Below are 18,224 nucleotides of genomic sequence, written 5' to 3' on the forward strand. Positions count from 1 at the left end.
CTTATACCGTTTGTTCTGTGATGTCTTCAGTTTTGGAGATCTCCGCTTCTCTGATATTTGTTTTTTCCTTCCAGGAACTGAGGGGTCAAAGCATGACCAGTGATAAATTGGCGTGATTCGCGTGAAGAAAGAGGAGGAGAGGAGACAAACAGGGGACTATGATTGCCGGTTACTGGAAATAGTGGAAGGACTATGGACACACGTATCTCCCTGGCTGTAGGGAGTTGTAGTTTTTTCTTGTTCATGATGATGTTTCTTATCTCTGGCTGATGGATGTTTCATTTGTAATAAAGCGAAGAAAGATATTAGCATAATCCTTGCCTCCGTGTCCTTAATAGAATTGCAACTTACCCACACCTCTGTCAGGCAAATTCCGATTCTCCTTAAGAACTGGAAGATGTTCTCTAAGTTTCCCTGTGAGCCAATTTGATCCGAAGTCTATTCTGCTCTGCCCATATGACTTCATCATCCCAAACCCTGGAACATTTTATGTGTTTTTTGTCAGTTTTATAAGAAGGCAAGAAGGAAATTTTTATTACCAATTTTAAAGAACATGGGATTTTGACAATATAGCGGTACAAAAAGGGGTGGTGATGGACAGAGCATCAGAACCAATCAAACACTCACACCCAGTCAACAGATCTCAGTTTGATCCATCACCGTTCTGTAGCCCACTCTGCCACCCCAGTTCAGACATGGCCATATGCAAATCAGTCTGACCCTGTGCCTCATGGGAACAGTCCAGCCCAAACTACCAAGCCATGCCTTCCCTGGACCGGAAACAAGCTTCCTAGGACCGGTTTCTGGCATTTCAGCCGTCTTCAGCCAGGCTTGCTTGAATCCAGTGGCAAAGTGAGCAAGGGACTCATGTCTGAGCATACCCTGCCAACTTATGGCGGACAAAGCGGTACAAAAAGGGGTGGTGATGGACGGAGCATCAGAACCAATCAAACACTCACACCCAGTCAACAGTACTGGGTTTGATCCATCACCGTTCTTTAGCCCACTCTACCACCCTAATTCAGACATGGCCATATGCAAATCAGTCTGACCCTGTGCCTCATGGAAACAGTCCAGCCCGAACTGCCAAGCCATGCCTTCCCTGGACCGGAAACAAACTTCCTAGGACCGGTTTCTGGCATTTCAGCCGTCTTCAGCCAGGCTTGCTTGAATCCAGTGGCAAAGTGAGCAAGGGACTCAAGTCTGAGCATACCCTGCAAACTTATGGCAGACAAAACGGTACAAAAAGGGGTGGTGATGGACGGAGCATCAGAACCAATCAAACACTCACACCCAGTCACCAGATCTGGGTTTGATCCATCACCATTCTTTAGCCCACTCTGCCACCCCAGTTCAGACATGGCCATATACAAATCAGTCTGACCCTGTGCCTCATGGGAACAGTCCAGCATGAACTGCCAAGCCATGTCTTCCCTGGACCGGAAACAAGCTTCCTAGGACCGGTTTCTGGCATTTCAGCCGTCTTCAGCCAGGCTTGCTTGAATCCAGTGGCAAGTGAGCAAGGGACTCACGTCTAGCTATCCTGGCTCACGAGGGCTGAAAGCCCGAAACCGGTCCTAGGATGCTTGTTTCCAGTCCAGGGAGGACCTGGCTTGGCAGTTCGGGCTGGACTGTTCCCATTGGGCACAGGGTCAAGACTGATTTGCATATGGCTGGGTTCAAACTGGAATGGCATGGTGAGCAAAAAAACGATGAATTTAGACCCAGATCTCTGTACTGGGGTGAATGTATGACATTGTTCTGCATTCTGTCCATCAACAGTTGTTTTTGCATTTTGACAATATAGACCTGCATTTTATTATCTTCAAATGCTCCTAAATTACAAAGTTTGTTTTTAGTGGGAGCTTTTCTGAAAAATGCAATTTATCGGCTGGATCATATTGTTTGTTAGATGTAATGTACCGATTTTCTATTATCTTTTGAGTGTACTCTTTTTTAGTTGTTATCTGGTCGTCATTGATTTTACTGTGACCTCAATGAAATGGGATTCTTTTTTTGATGAAGAATTGAGAAGATGCACTATTTTATCATTTTGTGTTAGCAATATTTTATATGAATTTCTAACACCTGTTGAATTAAATTCTAGAGCCGAGAAGGAGTCTCCACACCCCCTTTATCACAATGCAGACCCATAATTGAGTAGTTTGTTAGGTTCATGGTGTGGCAATCCCCCGATTTTTATAGTTTTTTAAATATGTGCTTTGAATTTACAGCCCATATGATATATTATGAAACAGTTCTACAAATGTAAGTGAATTCATTTCAGTTTTATGCTGATGCTTCTGATGTTTTCATCTGCTTTTATGGTCATTATCGACCGAATAATTGATTGATTGATTGACGTTATGCACACTTTTGATAGTAAAAGATATAACAAAATGGGAGTGAGACAATGAGGGGGTTAAATTCTGCCTCCTTGCAGTTCTGAAGCACAAGATTTTCATAGGAGTGACTAATTTGGCACGCCTATCAGAATAATTTGGGCAGATCCACCAGTGACATGGGGTGTCGACAGCAGCCAAAATGCCACGTCATGTAATGTTATATGGTTTTGCCAATCCTGCATTTTAAGCCACTAGGACTTTGAACTCGTTAGCCTATGCTGGAAATTTAAAAGTAAGCCTACAAGTCCAAGAATGGAAAATGCATTTGATAAAAAGCAAGGTTGACTGTCTCCCATAAGGTGCCACGTGCCAGAAAATTGGATCACTTGCACCAGAGTGATGCATCAAAAATCCATATGTTCAACTGAAATACATTTGTAAAAAATTTGCAATAATGAAGGTGGGAAACTGTGATGTAGAAAGCCTGCTCCAAAATATGGCCTCTTCTGATTTTCTAAGGTTCACGCATTGCTTCTGTCACACACTGATTTGCTGCTGCCTTTGGTGAAAATGATAATATATATATTTTTTTTCACACTTCTTCCGTGTGCTTTTTTAAATTCACACAAAATATGTTAATGAAAGAACGATTTTTATGTAAAAGAGAAGCAAAGACATCACACTCCCACCTGGGAAATCAAAGCTGAAATAAGTATAAGATTTACATTTGTAAAACGTTGACATGGACAACCAACATTTCCCATAAACAAGAGTTGGTTTTGTTAACACTGTTCTCCCACAGTGACCACTCTTATGCACTGCTATTTTGTTTACAATTCTATCATTAAACAGGGCGTCACTCTGAAATGAAAGTGTCTACGTTTACTCGTTCAGACTTAAATTGAAGTTCAGGTGCCCCCAATGAAGCCCTGAAAAAATGGCCTGGATGACCTTGTGTATCTGGGGGGCCATTTAATCCCTATCAGTGGTTCAGAACTCATTAGATCGGAAGTACTTACAATGTGACTTCATCCTTAAAACATAAATAAACACATACTAAATATTGTAGTTATTTGAATTGCACACCATCCTAGAATTTGCTATTTGAAAGAAAAGTCCAATTGCTTTTGCTGTTGAACTATTAGGATGTCATTCCCAAGATGTTCTTGTGATGTGAAATTGACTTTGTACGGTAGAACAATTGCTTAGCTGTGTGCTACATATGTACTCCTTTATGCAGTATGTAAAGTAAATTATGTGGAAACCAAATCATGCACGAAGCATGGTTAGCATTAGTATTTATTTTTCAAACTTGACTTTGATTTTGAAGATAAGTAGTCTCTTGTGTTTCTTTCTGGCCTCCAAAATATTATGAATGCTTTAGGACCAAATATACAAAAGAGAAGTCCAGCGCCAGATGACAAAATGGCAAAAACCTCAACAGCAACCATATACTTTCCCTTTGTGCTCAGATAAGCTGGTATGAATGACAACCAAACGCTGACGAACACTAGCATGCTGAATGTGATGAACTTGGTCTCATTGAAGCTGTCAGGTAAGTTCCTGGCTAGAAAGGAGATCAAGAAACTGGCACAAGCTAAGAGCCCCAAGAAGGCCAACATGCTGTAGAACCATCCAACAGAGCCCTCATTGCATCCAAGGAATATCTCTTTCATGGCAGGGCTAGTGCTATGTTCTGGGAAAGAAGGGGAGGTTGTCAGCCAAGCCACCCCAATAGTCACTGGAATTAAAGTACAGGTCAGTACAATGGTGTAAGCAATCTTTGGACTTAAGAACTTCTTAAGATTGCTATTGGGATTTGTGGCTCTGAAGACTATGACAACTGTGATAGTTTTAGCAAGCACACAAGAAATAGAAAGGGAGAAGAGGACTCCGAAGATGATTTGCTGTAACATGCAGGTCCATTTCGTGGGACGGCCAATGAAATTCAATGCACAGAGGAAGCACAGCATGAGTGAGATGAGCAGGAGGTAACTGATGCCACGGTTGTTAGCTTTCACCACTGGAGTGTCCCGGTACCAAACAAAGACACCAAAGACACAGAAGGCATTTAGGAAGAAGAAAATAGACATTAACGCCAATATCATACCAAGAGGCTCCTCATAGGACAGGAAGCTAATAGATTTTGGTATACATCTATCTCTTAAGATACTGGACCAGTGGTCATCAGGGCACTTCATGCAGTCTGAGGAATCTAGGAAAGACAGTGAAAACGTAGTTGAGGTAATCAATATGTAAAAAACAGATTTGTGGTATGGATATAACAATGGTTAGTGAAAGCAAAAAATGCATTTCTAGTCATTGTGTACGTTCACTTTTTCAGTATCAACGAACCTGCTGTAAATAGTCACATCATATTTTCAATAGCACTGCTGTTTAATTTAATGAATTTGGCTTCACCTTAAAACAATTGTATGGGTAGGAAAGCTCCCAGAAATGCCAAACATTAATTCTTATAGGGACATTTCAGTTGCAGCTGTATGAAAGACTACTGTAGGATGTTAACGAACTTGAGTGAGGTGAAGTGATGTAGTGCAACCTGTGATATGGTTTGGTTTTGTGAAGATCTGTTCAGCACCTTTTGGAAAAATGCCTTACAACTAAGGGTTAACCGAGCTCAAATCAATTATAGACATCTGGAATTTGGGGCTGCCATTTTGAATAGTCCAAGTCAGTCAATGAAAAACTGAAGTAGCAAGGAACCTGATTGGACGAGTGAACACATGTTGCAGATTGTATCATTCCCTGCATCATAAATCACAAGACCAAAGGCCAAGTGGCTTGTAAATGTTCCATGATACCTGTTATATGCTGTTTGAATCAAATATTTATTTTGGGGCAGTTAGCGTCAAAATGTGCTTTTGCAAACAAGGAAATGTTTATTGAAAACAGTAAGTGAAAGACTGGACTATATGTTTGACTAGTAGTAAATTAATTAGATCGTTTAAGAACACATTATTTACTTTGTTAAAAAATCATTCTGTCTATAAAAGGAAGAGATTTTTTAGGCTGCTGCCTGCAAGGTGCATATTACAACAGGGACTGATTGGATCTATAATGTTCTTTCATGAATAGAAAGCTGATTAAACAACACACAAATGTAAAGATCTGTAGAGTAGTTTGAAGTTCTCACTGTGACGTCATTCAAGAAGTCTAGAAACACATGCTTTGGTTAGTTAAAAAAATATTAAGTCTGCAGAAGGGAAAGATTGTTAACGTTGTTATCTGCAAGGTACAGCTTACAATGGATGTGGTCCTGAAACATAATATTCGTGTTTTGTAACCTTTCGTCAACAAAATATTGATTAAACAATGGGCAATGTTAATGATGCACAGATAGGTTGAACCTGTCATGAAAGGACCATATTTTATAGGGACCGCTGACATATCTTTCCACATTTCAACGGTTATTAAATATGGTTTTCCATTCATTGCAATAACATCACTCAGTTATATATGACTTATCATATGTGATATCAGCAGTGTTATCACTAGTGATTTCATTGAAGATATCACCAATGATTTATCTGCAAGGTATGAATACTACAAGGGATGTTAGTTATTGTTTGCTTTATTTTGCCATGGAATCATATCTTCACTGTATGTGAGGTTTTCCAATGGCTTTTTGAGATTTTTTTTGTTAATTTACATTAATGACTTACACGCAAAGGTATCCAAAATGCATCTTTAAAAAATATTTTTTGTGATTTATTGAGGTTTTTTCATGCTAGCTGCATCTATCACACATATTGGTTATAATGGAGGTAAAGAGCTTTCAGCCATGTGCAAGCAGACCCTGTGTCAGTCCATGCTCCAAGGTGCACCGAGGAGAGCAGTGGGCTAAGGCCTCAAGGCCTTTCAGATCTTCGGTCAGGTCACTGCACTATTGTATCAGCTGTACACACAACCTTGGTTTTGTGGAGTGAGGCCTGTGTCACCACTTTACCACAGGTCTGACAGTTCATGGCTTTTTACAATGAGCACTGGGCACAGGGCGCTGCCAGCCCGCACACCCGCAAGCTTGCTACATGAAGGCTCTGGAAGCAGAGCATGGCTCATATCAGCTCTGTGTCAAAAACCACACATTCAGGTCAGTTCACTCAGTCTTTAGTCATGCTCAACAGGCAGTGGGCCAAGGGCCTGCATCAGCCCTCATGCCACTGTGTCTGCTGCACATGTCCTATAGTTATGGTATGCAAGCTCCAAATGCAAGGCCTTAACCTGCAGTCGGAATTTCATCAGTGCCTGTGTCATGGGTCCTACTGCTCAAAATGTGATGTGCGCAGTCGGCTCTGAACTCAGAACCAGGCATTGTGTGCCATATGCAAAAATAACTGTGCTGGACCTCCAAACCACTCATGACCGGTGCAGGTAAGCACAGTGGGGCGGGGCTGGGCAGTAGGGGGGAGTCGACAAAATAGGTTTTATTTATTTATGTAATTTTACCTATTCCGCCGTCTGTTGACTTCCCATACTCCCACCACGCCATCCCCGCCCAATCGCACTTACCTGCGCCGTCCGTCATTGCTTCAGACATATCTATGAACCTCTGATTTTGAGGACTCGAAGGTTTGGGATGCGGTTGTCATTTGTCAAATCTGCATGTACTTTGGCAGACCTTTAGCATGATATCCACTCCTGTAATTTCAACTTTCTTGCAAAGTCATCAAATAACACCACAGCTAGAGATAAATCACAGGAATTTTGATTGGTTTATAACTTTTTTAGTTTTTGAGAAATTTCCACGGGTCGGTCCATCATGCATCTATGTTTTCACATGGCAAGTTTTGTGCGCGTCCATCTATATGGAAAAAAAGTGTGTGGTGAGTCAAAAAAAATGTTTCACATTTAATTTCCCATTGTAAATGTTGCTCTACATTACAGCAAAGGCTTCTGAATGAAATTATATCAAACGTAGCATGGTTCGCTACAGATATGCTGATCTGGCTGCAAGAGAGCCTTGTACAGTGGAATGCAGATGAAACTGAGGTGTGTCTCTTTAAGCCTGTGAAGAAACACTGAGTGTAATGGTTGGCCAAATAAGTTTCCCCCTCCTCCTCTCACCACAGTAGAAGGAATCTTGCGGTAAGAATTGAAACCAAGCTTGACTTTCATTCCCAGGTCTTCTCTGTAGCTGGGGCTTGCTTTGGTGTATTGTGTGGTCAAGCAAACAATGTATAGAACTTCTCCCTTTATCTGCCCACAAGACAGTTCTCTATGCATTATTTACTGCAAGGCTGGGCTTCGAGAATATACTTTATCTCGAGATCCCCATTGGTTCAAATGATTCCAAACTGTACAAAATGCAGCAGCTCTCCTAATTCTGGGCATTTACAGACAGAACTCGGTTACCAGACACCTTTGCAATCTACATTGGCTTCCTATTAAGACAAGGATCATTTTTAAAGCTCTGTTTTTTTTGCATCAGGGCATCTATAAACGTGGCCCTCAACATCTGATTATTTGGATTCATCATTACCAAGTCTCTCAACAGCTTAGATCCTCGTCTGCTCACCAAGTTAGAGTGCTATGCTTTCAGCGCATTAGAAGCGGTGGACGTTCCTTTTTTTACTGTTGCCTTGGGGAGAATGGAACACCTCTTGCTTTGAAGAGCATCTCCCAAGAAATTCCTTTCGGAAAGACACTCAAGATGCTTCTGGTCACTCTGGCATAAAGTGGCATAGGTTGTCTTGCAAACTGTGACCTAGGTTGGATTTAGCGCTGGGACACACTGTTGGAGTAACCAAGAGCTTTATAAACTCCTTCATTTGTTCATTCATGATAGCAAAACTTTACTCAGAAAATCTGCTTTTTGACTTTTTATGTAAACCTGTCTAGTAGTTTTTGAGATATTTATATTTGAAAAGGTGTTGGTCGTACTCGGAACAGTAAAACCTTTGAATACAAGTCAAGTTTGTATGCTTGAAACTCACAATTTCGAATTTTTGATCAGAAGTGATTGTCCGATGAACAACTTGAAATATGTGTTTCACCATCACGTCATCTGTAAATTTCACAGAGAGTGGAACAAGCATGAAGACTGTTTACAGGGAAACGAGGAAAAAGATTGGTAGACAAGGGTGTTGGAAACTACTCTACATAAAGAGGAAACTGTACTTAGCACTCAATGAGAAAGTTTCAAAGCAGAGGACCAGTGAATCGTAAAAACGCGCAGTTTAATGTGCAAGTTGAACGTAAAATAGGTTTCATAGATGAGTTTTACATTTGCAATAAACTGAAAGCATGGAATTGAAGCCTTTGAGAAATTCATGAGTTTTGAGCACTAACAAAAAAATAAAAACTGTTGGACCTGAATCCATGGTGTGGTTTTCCACTAACTTTTTGCCTTCCAGGTTCCTGTTTTTGCTGACTTTGGTTTTGCTGGCTCTAGGACTCTGTGCACTTTACCACTGCTAAACAGTGCTAAAATGCTTGTGCTCTCTCCTTTACAAAGGGTAAGGCTAGTTTGCATACAATTGGCCTATTAGATTTACTTGTAAGTCCCTTGTAAAATGGTATTACCCAGGGCATGTACAATTAAATGCTACCAGTGGGCCTGCAGCACTGATTTTGCCATGCACTAAAATAACCCTTTAAAAATATCTCAGGCCTGCCATTGCTCCCTATGTGTGCAGGTTTATACTGCCATTTTGACCTAACAAGGTAAACCTCTTGCCAAGCTCTACCCTCCCTTTTTATTCATGTAAGTACCCCATTGAGTTGGCCCTACACGGCTCAGAAGGCAGGGTGCAGTGTATTTTAAAAGTTGGACATGTACTTTTAAGTTGCATATGCCCTGCAAGAGAAAAACTCTTAGATTCTTTTTTAATACTATGAGGATTACACTGGATTAGCTTATTTAATTTAATAATTGATAACTTTCAATTGGGAGCAAGTAGGAATGTCGAGTTTGGCGTCCCAAAAATTGCATTTAAAAACCCTTGTTAATAGTAAAGTCGGATTTTAATCACAATTCTGAAAATGCAACTTTTGGAAAATTAGCATTTGTTTGTCCTAACCATTTGGTGCCTGCACCTGGTGCCTAGGTGTAACTGGCATTTGGTATTTGTGTATTGCTCCTAGACAGTGAGACAAAGAGAAGACAGGTGTTGCAGGATGAGTTGATGAGGGCTAGGATTTGCCACCTACCACACTTGCACATCACAAAGCCTCTGCCTGAGCACACTCAGAAAGGATTTGAAACTAGTGTTTTGTGAAAAGCTGGGACCAGGGCAGGGAAGAAGGGGTGCCTACAACATCAGGGGGTAGAAACCTCCAGAACCTTCTCCTACTTCAAAGTGGGTACCAGGTATAAACATTGGACCCTTAGACTTGTTATATGTCAGTTAAGGTCATTGTTGACATTGCTAAGTTAGCCTGAGCTCTGCTGCCATGATGCTGCTTTTGCACATGTTACGACATCACTTTATTTTGCAAGACTCTGCTTGTGCCTTTCATATAAGAACTGTCTACTTTCTATGTTCTCTGCCTCTTCCTGGAGTTTAGTCTGAACAGGATGTGCAAGGTCAATAAATATTGCCCTTTGTTATTCTGTTCTGGTCAGTCCCTAGCACCTCGAGAAAACATGCTAACACAGCTGCGCTGCTGGAAACTCGTGCTTTGATATTATGGGGATGCATGTTATTCAAACACACACTTGGAGAGGGACCTTTCCAGGGAGAAGATCTATTCTGTTCCTATGATGTAAAACTTCAGTCTAGGCACTAAGGTATGGAGTCTGCTGACAAAGCCCAGAGATCTTCCTTTATATAATAAACTTCACCTTGCCAAGGGGAGGGTGGTTAGGTCTTATGGTCCCTTTTCCACTGTCTGTATATGATGACATCCCCCTTTTTATTCTATGGAATTGTAACCATGCAAGCTGTTTTAGGTTTATGCTTTTCGCTGCTGGTAGTGGCTCGTAAACTGCATTATATAGAGCACTATAGTTAAAATAAACATTTTGAACTATAACTGTGACTCTGACAATTCTTATTGTGGACAAGTACGAGTGAGTAAGCAAAAGGGAATGTATTGATGCTGCGATTCTCGAGAGAGTCGGGAGTGTTGTGTTCTGGGTTGTCCAATCATTTGTAGCTTCGTGATTATGTAGGAGAACAAATGAGACACAATAGCTAGTCGCTTTTGGGATTTTGGGTACCAAGGTTGTAGGAAGGTGCAACCCCTATACCCTGAGGTCCTGTTTTCCTGCGCATAGTTCTGTGTATGTGCAGAATCCCAGCAACAGACTCAACTATTCAGTTCACAACTGGACCTGTGGGGAGGATCAGAAGGACTGCTGTGCTGCTCTGCAAGAAAAACTGCCACTCTGCTGCCCTCCTTTCCTACTGCCCTGCTGCCTGATTGTAGGACTGGACATTCTTTCTGAACCCACTACCACCATAGGGACCCCAAGGGCCTAATATCTGGCCTCCTGATGAGAAGCTGCAGGAAGAGAGCAGGCTTCATTCACCTTGAACCCCAGCACCTGGACTATAATAATAATAATAATAATATGAACTTTATTCGGATAAAAGCAACATATCCATAAAAGTACAGAATAAAATAGCATTAAAAAATTATTAAAAACGCAGAAATATTACACAATTAAAAAGATCGATTAATCAGGGTGCATAAATTTACGTAAACGCATCACAGTTTTTAAGAATGATCCAACTCTTAAACATAGCTCATCATCAATTATAGCTAGCACCCTCTCATAAGCCACCTTGTAATCAGTAATATGTCGAGTTTTAAAATATGGGATCAGGAGTTTTTTAGTGGGGGCTGAGTAATAACTACAGAAGAACAAGAAATGTAACATTGACTGCTTTTGGGTATTATTACAGAGACACAATAATGAATTAAATTTGTGTGTGAACCCAATAGGAAATGACAACAGATTTTTCATGGTGTCTGTCCTAAGCCTGAAGAATAAACCCCTTTCCCAGCAACTAATTGGTTTAGAGAGATATCTGGGCATAGCAGGGGACATTTCTATCTGCATATATCTAGCAACTGAGGTTTTATTACACTCAGATGATATTCGTGCATCTTTATAGGAAGCATAAAGAGTCTTTTCCAATATTTTAATATTAAAAGAGCTGTGTTGCAAGGGGTTTAAAAAAAGATATTCCATATTCAGGCTACTTAAACTTTTCCGGACCCCTGCTAACCACGGTATATCCATCCCTTTGTCACATTTTAAACAGTCTAGGATTATCTCCCTTGTCAAATGTGCAGCCGGATTCTTCCAGATTCTTAGCCAGAACAAGGTTGGGCGAGCCTTAATAAAGTCCTCAACATAAGGTAGATGGAGTTCTCTGTGAGCAGCAAACGTTGAGGAAAAGAAAGGCGCGCCCAAAATCTTGCGACAGAATCTGTTCTCTTCACGCTGGATAGGCGTGCTGGCTGTATTCCCCCAAACCTCCGCCCTATATGTTACAGTTGGTGTGCATTGCAGTCTATACATTTTGATAATGGATGACACTACCTCTATATTCCTCGGCTTGGGTAACCTCAGTATAGTGTTGATAGAGTTAATAAACTTTCGTTTACAATGGGCTATATGGTCATTCCGTAATCCATTGGATGCAAATGTCAAACCAAGGTACGGGAAGGTGCAAGTGCTCAATAATTGATTTGAGTTTATGACAATTGTGGGGTTAGAATGTTTCTTAGACCCACGCGACAATAAAAACGATTTTTTTAAAATTTGTACACAAATCCAAAGTTGCCATAAACTTAACAAAATCCTGCACCAGGGTGCGTAGAGCTTTAGGAGTACGCCCCATTAAAACTGCATCGTCAGCATATAACAATGCAGGAATTTTATTACCACCAATCATTGGGACGTCTTTAGTTGAGATCAGCAAAGATTTAGTTAAATCATTGATGTATAAAATAAATAGGAGGGGGGCCAGTACACAGCCTTGTCTGACCCCTCTACCTACTTCAATAGCTTTGGAGATCTCACCGTTCATGCTAATGCGCACCCTGGCTTTTAGGTCTCTGTGTATTCAAAAAAAGAAACTAACGAATCATCTAGCCCAAGATCCAACAAGATTTGCCACAATCGTGATCTGTTTACAAAGTCGAAGGCCGATGTGAGATCCATGAATGCCACTTACATAGGGACTTTTTTGGCTACATTATATTTACCAATAATCAAATTGAGGTTAAGGCACTGTTCCACAGTGCCAACCTTACTCCTAAATCCCAGCTGACATGGATGTAACACCTTAAATTCCTCAGCCCATGAACTTATCTTGTTGAACAACACGCTTCCCAAAACTTTTAGGGTGTTATCAATCAATGATATTGGCCTGTAGCAACTCGCGTTTGATCGATCACCCTTCTTGAAAATTGGAACTATAGTGCTACAAGACCAAGTTTCAGGGATAGATGAATTCGTTAGATTATTAAAAACATTCGTGAGTAATGGTGCCCAAAACTCGGGGTAACTCTTAATGAAGTCGATCGGAAGACCGTCTGGGCCGGGGGCTTTACCTCCCAGACTTTGACTGATGGCTTCTTCGACTTCAGGTAATTCAATCTGAATATTGGTAGTGTATATAAACTCCCTAGGTTCCCAAATAATAGGGGCAGCGTACATTTTGCTGAAATGAGCCTCCCAAGACTCACTAGAGATGTTACAGCTAATTGGTTTGGATGTATTATCCCACAAGTTTCATGTCTTTAACTGCTTTCCAAAAGTTCTTGCCATTTTTTAGTTCATTTGCACGCACAAGTTTAGTCCAGTGATCATTAGTGATCTCCTCCTTCCTGCGTGCGATAGCCTTCTTATAATTACTTCTTAGTGTCGACACAAGGAGACTATCTCTAGGTTTAGTTACAAGTGCCTTTCTTAGTGCTCTGTTAGCCGCAGAACAGTCTGCATCAAACCACCCTGGGTCTAAATTTATGTTCAGTATATTGACAGTATATTTTTAATACCAGAGCAGAGTTCTGAGAAAGCATAGACTACCTCTGTATTACATTCTTTGTGTGTCAAACAGGTATTGACCAAGTTCTGATGCAATTTAATCATTGTATGAAACAATGCATTATTATCAATACCACGCCACACAAGTCGGAGATTATCAGTTGATATCGTTAAGTCACTTGCTCCCTGCGTTTGTTCGTACGTTGGGCGGCGTGTGAAACTTAAAGTGGCGCTAATAGGGTTGTGGTCACTTTGTATTGTTGAGATTACCTCTGCCTTTAGCACATGGTTTACAAGAGGGGCAGTTACAAAAATATAATCAATAGTGGAGGATGAGCCCCGACTTCTATAAGTTGGTACTATACATCCATCAATGGCAGCAATTTCCATAATGTCTAGAAAATTTTGCGAACTTAAATGATTCATTAGCTGCTCACCTCTCTTACATAACGGGCTAATAGTATTAGGCCGAATAGCGGAATTAATGACTCTAGGGAGTTTAACATTAAAATCACCACCTAAACATATATCTTTGTTTAGGGCACTGCAATCTTTTTCTAATTTTGAAATAAAATCAAACAACTTAAAAAAGTTCATATTGGGAAATTTTTTTAAATCATTGTTATAAAAATTAATTATGTAAAATGAAGCCCCCCGTGTATAGAGGGATGCTTGAAATGTATCGCTGTTTGTGTGCACGATCCTGGTGCGACCACCTGCCTTGATGTTTATCCAGGTAGAAAGTCCACCCACGGGCCTTCCTGATATAGGGATGGGGGACAAAATATTGAAACATTCAAAACCCTCCATAGACAGTTCCTGGGTTGCACAAGTCTCTTGAAACATTACAATATCCTGACCACTTATTGGCTCCTTCCAATCTGGTAAGATTAACTTAGATGCCAAACCAGCAACATTCCAGCTCAAAATGTTGAGTGTCGAATCATCTTTCTTTGTGATTGCTATATCCTGTTTGCTAGCCTGAATACATTTATCAGTCGCTATTGATACAGGTGCATCACTCAATATTTCACTTGTTAACTGAGTTGGCAGTCAATCTTGACAGTCCAAACCTGATAACGGTGTAAATCTGTAAGTAGTTGGGATGAAGTTGTGCGGGTTGGGAAAGAATGCTTCAAATGTTGGTTTCTAAAAATAGCCTAGAGGTAGTGCCCATATACCAGTGCTATGATTAATCTCCTCCCTCTGCGACGATAGGATAGCTTTTGCCACTGAATGTCTGCGGAAATTAATAATTATACAGTCCCCTTTAATAGTTTTGGGAGATGTTCCAAGCCAGCCCACACGCCGTACCATAATGATGTTTTCAATTAAGGATGGCCTGAATCGCTTATGCTTGGATAGCAAATCGACGCATTTGCAGCGTAATTGCTCCCAAGATTCTTTCTGGTCTTTCCTTAAGAAAGGGACGCCAGCTAAAACCACGACGTATGGACAGGCCTCCGGGGGTAGATCTAGCACCACATTATTTCCCTCAGTGAGGATCTTAGGAATTAAATCAGTGGCTACCTTATGTCGAGTATTAACTGTACTATCACTATCACCGCTGTGTGGGGGAATAGGAGCATTAGAAGGGATTAACAAGTTGTTTGTTGGGTTCACATTATTGAACCCAGTAGTGTGTTCCAAAGGACTTTTTACCTCCATAGTTCCCTTCTTATCTAGACATGAACAAATTTTATTACATGTCATACAATCGGTAGTTCTCAGATTTGAAGCAGAAGAAGCAAAAATATCTTGGTAATAGGTAGGGATATTAATAATGGATTCATTTTGGGCCAGCTGTCTAACAATTGTATGCGTGGATAACTTAGGGGCAACTTGGGAAACAATGTCCGTTGTGTGGGCTATGGGCTGTGGGTTTGAAGCAAGCTGAGCATCAGAAATACAATCTTTCACTGCGGAAAGGAAATTATTGAGTAAAGGTTTAACACAATCAGTAATCAAACTAATCAGATTATTAATGTCAATAGCCCTGGTGTAATTATCACTATCTGTGATGATAGGGAGCAGAAAATCAGTCTCAGTCTGAGTTCCAATTGAATAAAGACATGGTTTGATCAGTGGAGCATGCGCGGTCGATGGGGCATGCACTAAAGCCTCCACAGATGTTTGGTTGGTAGATGAACGAATCCATGAATTTAAAGTTGTGCGGGTGGAACACGGGCGAGTTGGTTGTTTTCTTTTCGCACAAGTTGACTTTCCAGGTTACCTCTTACGTTTTGCCCCTAAAAGCGGGGCAGTAGGTGTTGCAAGGTTTAGTTCTGGTGAGTCTGAAGTAATTATATCGCGGGCCTCTTCACATGCCAAAACAGGAGAATTGGGGATGCTTGTGATTATGTCAGTAGTGTCAGTAGTCAATCCTGATGATAACATAGATTGCCCTAAACCAAGAGATAGGCACCTCTCAGTGAGCTCGATCTCGTTGCTCACAATACTAACAGCTCTTTCCAGCATATTCTCAATACTCGTTGTGGCTGATTTCGTAACAGATGGAATGGTACGTTTCCCCATTGTTAGTCTGTTAATACTAAACAGAAAGCTGCAAAATGTTGTAAATTGGGGGCAATAACTTTCGCTCACCTGATTGATAGGCGCAGGAATGACCAGAACGAAAGAGGGGTGGCCCAGCCCAGTCTCCTCCAGGCGATGACAGGCAAGGACGGGCCCGCCCTTGGCCCGGGCTTTGCCCTGGCGCCGCCCGCGCGCGTCCCGCGCTGCGGTGTCTTCCTGGCGCTTTTATAGCGCTCGTGCAGTTGTGGCTCCTCCCTCACTGGCAAAGGTGTCTGGGACAGGTAGTCCCCTCCTGGAGCAACAGCGTTCGTAACAATCAGCGCGTCCCGCGTTGCGGTGTCTTCCTGGCGCTTTTATAGCGCTTGTGCAGTTGTGGCTCCTCCCTCACTGGCAAAGGTGTCTGGGACAGGTAGTCCCCTCCTGGAGCAACAGCTTTCATAACAATCAGCGCGTCCCGCGCTGCGGTGTCTTCCTGGCGCTTTTATAGCGCTCGTGCAGTTGTGGCTCCTCCCTCACTGGCAAAGGTGTCTGGGACAGGTAGTCCCCTCCTGGAGCAACAGCGTTCGTAACAATCAGCGCGTTCCTGGACTATGCCAGCCGTGAGTCTTGCTGTCCCAAATGGTGCCACTACAGCACTGAACCCTTGGAAGTAAACCTAAATGTGCTCTGTCAGCCCATCTATGGTCCCAGCAGAAGCAATACAGTGCGACACATTGCCTCTCAGAAATTCCACATCAAAGGAGCTGGACAATGCATCGCCCCTCAGAAATCCTCATTAGAACAGCTGTGCATCACAACTCTGACTCAGGACTTCATATGACCCCCCGCAGCCTCATCGGAACCACCATTGCATGATGCATCCTCAATGCAGGCCTTCACATTGTAAGCCCCTCGTCTACTGCATCCTCGACGATGACGCAGAACTCCGCATCGCAAGCCCCACAGCTTCTTCAGAATCAGCCTGTGTGCAATGCATCCTTGATGTAGTGCTCCAGCGCTGAACACCACAAATCCCCTCGCTACAGACCGGACCACATTTCATTCACTCATTCACTGGTGGGGCCCATAACACCAATCATTCATTCTACTTTCAATATCAATGGTCCTCGAGAAAGTGAGAGAGGGGAGTTTCTTTCTTTATTCCATGCGCTGGATATGGGAGGAAGAGTGCACCAATCACCTGATGTGTAACGACAAGTTTACCTACCTCCCTACCTCACCAGGATCTCAAATACATTATAACCTAGCAGTTCCTCCCATTCTATTGGCCATGGATCAGCCAGTTGCTGGGAATAGCAACACTTATTCTTCTAAACAATATACATTGAAATACTTCAAATAATAACCCAACACAGTTCTTTAAATGCAATAATATGTTTAGCTAATTAAAGCATAAGGAAAATCATATAGCATTCAATATTTTAGTTTGCATATTTACCTAATCTGGCTAAATGGCGTCCTCTATGTCAAATTCAGATCTTTCGTCTCTATGCCCATGAATCAAAGAAATAGTTTGTAAGTTAATTGGGCATTAGATCAGTCCATCAGAGTCTCTGGTAGCAGCTGTCCAGGAGTGTCACCGTCCTCTCCGTCAGCATAACGTCAGGCAATCTGGTAAAGTGATGGGGTGCAAAAGAAGTAAGCGTAATGTCCTACCCTCTCTAGTCTACTTTTATAGAAAATTTTATCAGCAAAAATGTTTCAATACATATTTCAGAACAAATTTAATTGGTTAACCAGGATCACTCTTCCTGCTTCTCATACATTAAATGTTGCTTTAGATGTAGCTTCTCAATTTGTAAATAGATTAGCAACAGTTTCTAGTCCATTCAGGGTATGTTGATTCCCATGCGGGGTTGTTTCCTTAGTGTCATCAATTATAACAGTTCATAGTTCAAAAAGTCCTTTGTTTGATGCTTGGTGCTTCTCCCAGGATGTCCTTCCCGGGTACAGTCTGCCTGGGGTCAGGACGAGGTTATTGTTGCTCATCTTTTAGCGCAGGCACACTTCACTCAGTGACTTCTATGTCTTGTCAGGGCGTCAGAATAGGGATGGCAGCCATTTTGTGGCCACTCCAGAAAGGTCAACTTAAGCAAAGAAACATAAAACGTAATTAATACATGGAAATGACTATTAAAATGTTATTCCCTCACTAACCCCTCTATGTGTGTGTATTTATCTAGCAAAAACAACGCGCATTGCAGTTTATACTCACAATTTAAAGCACGATTCACAAATCACATCACAAAAAGCAACATATATCATGCAATTTCTAAATATCCGACATTAGTATGCGTACGAAATTAGTTTACGTATCAATCAAGCCATGCAAATGCGATTACCACGTATTTTCTAATTAGTAATGTTCATTAATTAAA

The 18,224-nt window shown here is 41.5% G+C and overlaps 1 protein-coding gene across 1 annotated transcript in view; it reads right to left on the reverse strand.

Annotated features, from left to right (window-relative positions):
- Nucleotides 1-3,637: 3,637 nt before the first annotated feature.
- Nucleotides 3,638-18,224, reverse strand: part of LOC146811606 (extracellular calcium-sensing receptor-like) — a 275,799-nt gene continuing 261,212 nt past the window's right edge. The window contains exon 6 of the mRNA XM_085615084.1: nt 3,638-4,560. Within this exon, the coding sequence (XP_085471210.1) occupies nt 3,638-4,560 (923 nt within the window). The remainder of the gene's footprint in view (nt 4,561-18,224) is intronic.

Source organism: Triturus cristatus, chromosome 7, assembly GCF_964204655.1.
Source record: "Triturus cristatus chromosome 7, aTriCri1.1, whole genome shotgun sequence".
Classification (NCBI taxonomy): Eukaryota; Metazoa; Chordata; class Amphibia; order Caudata; family Salamandridae; genus Triturus; species Triturus cristatus.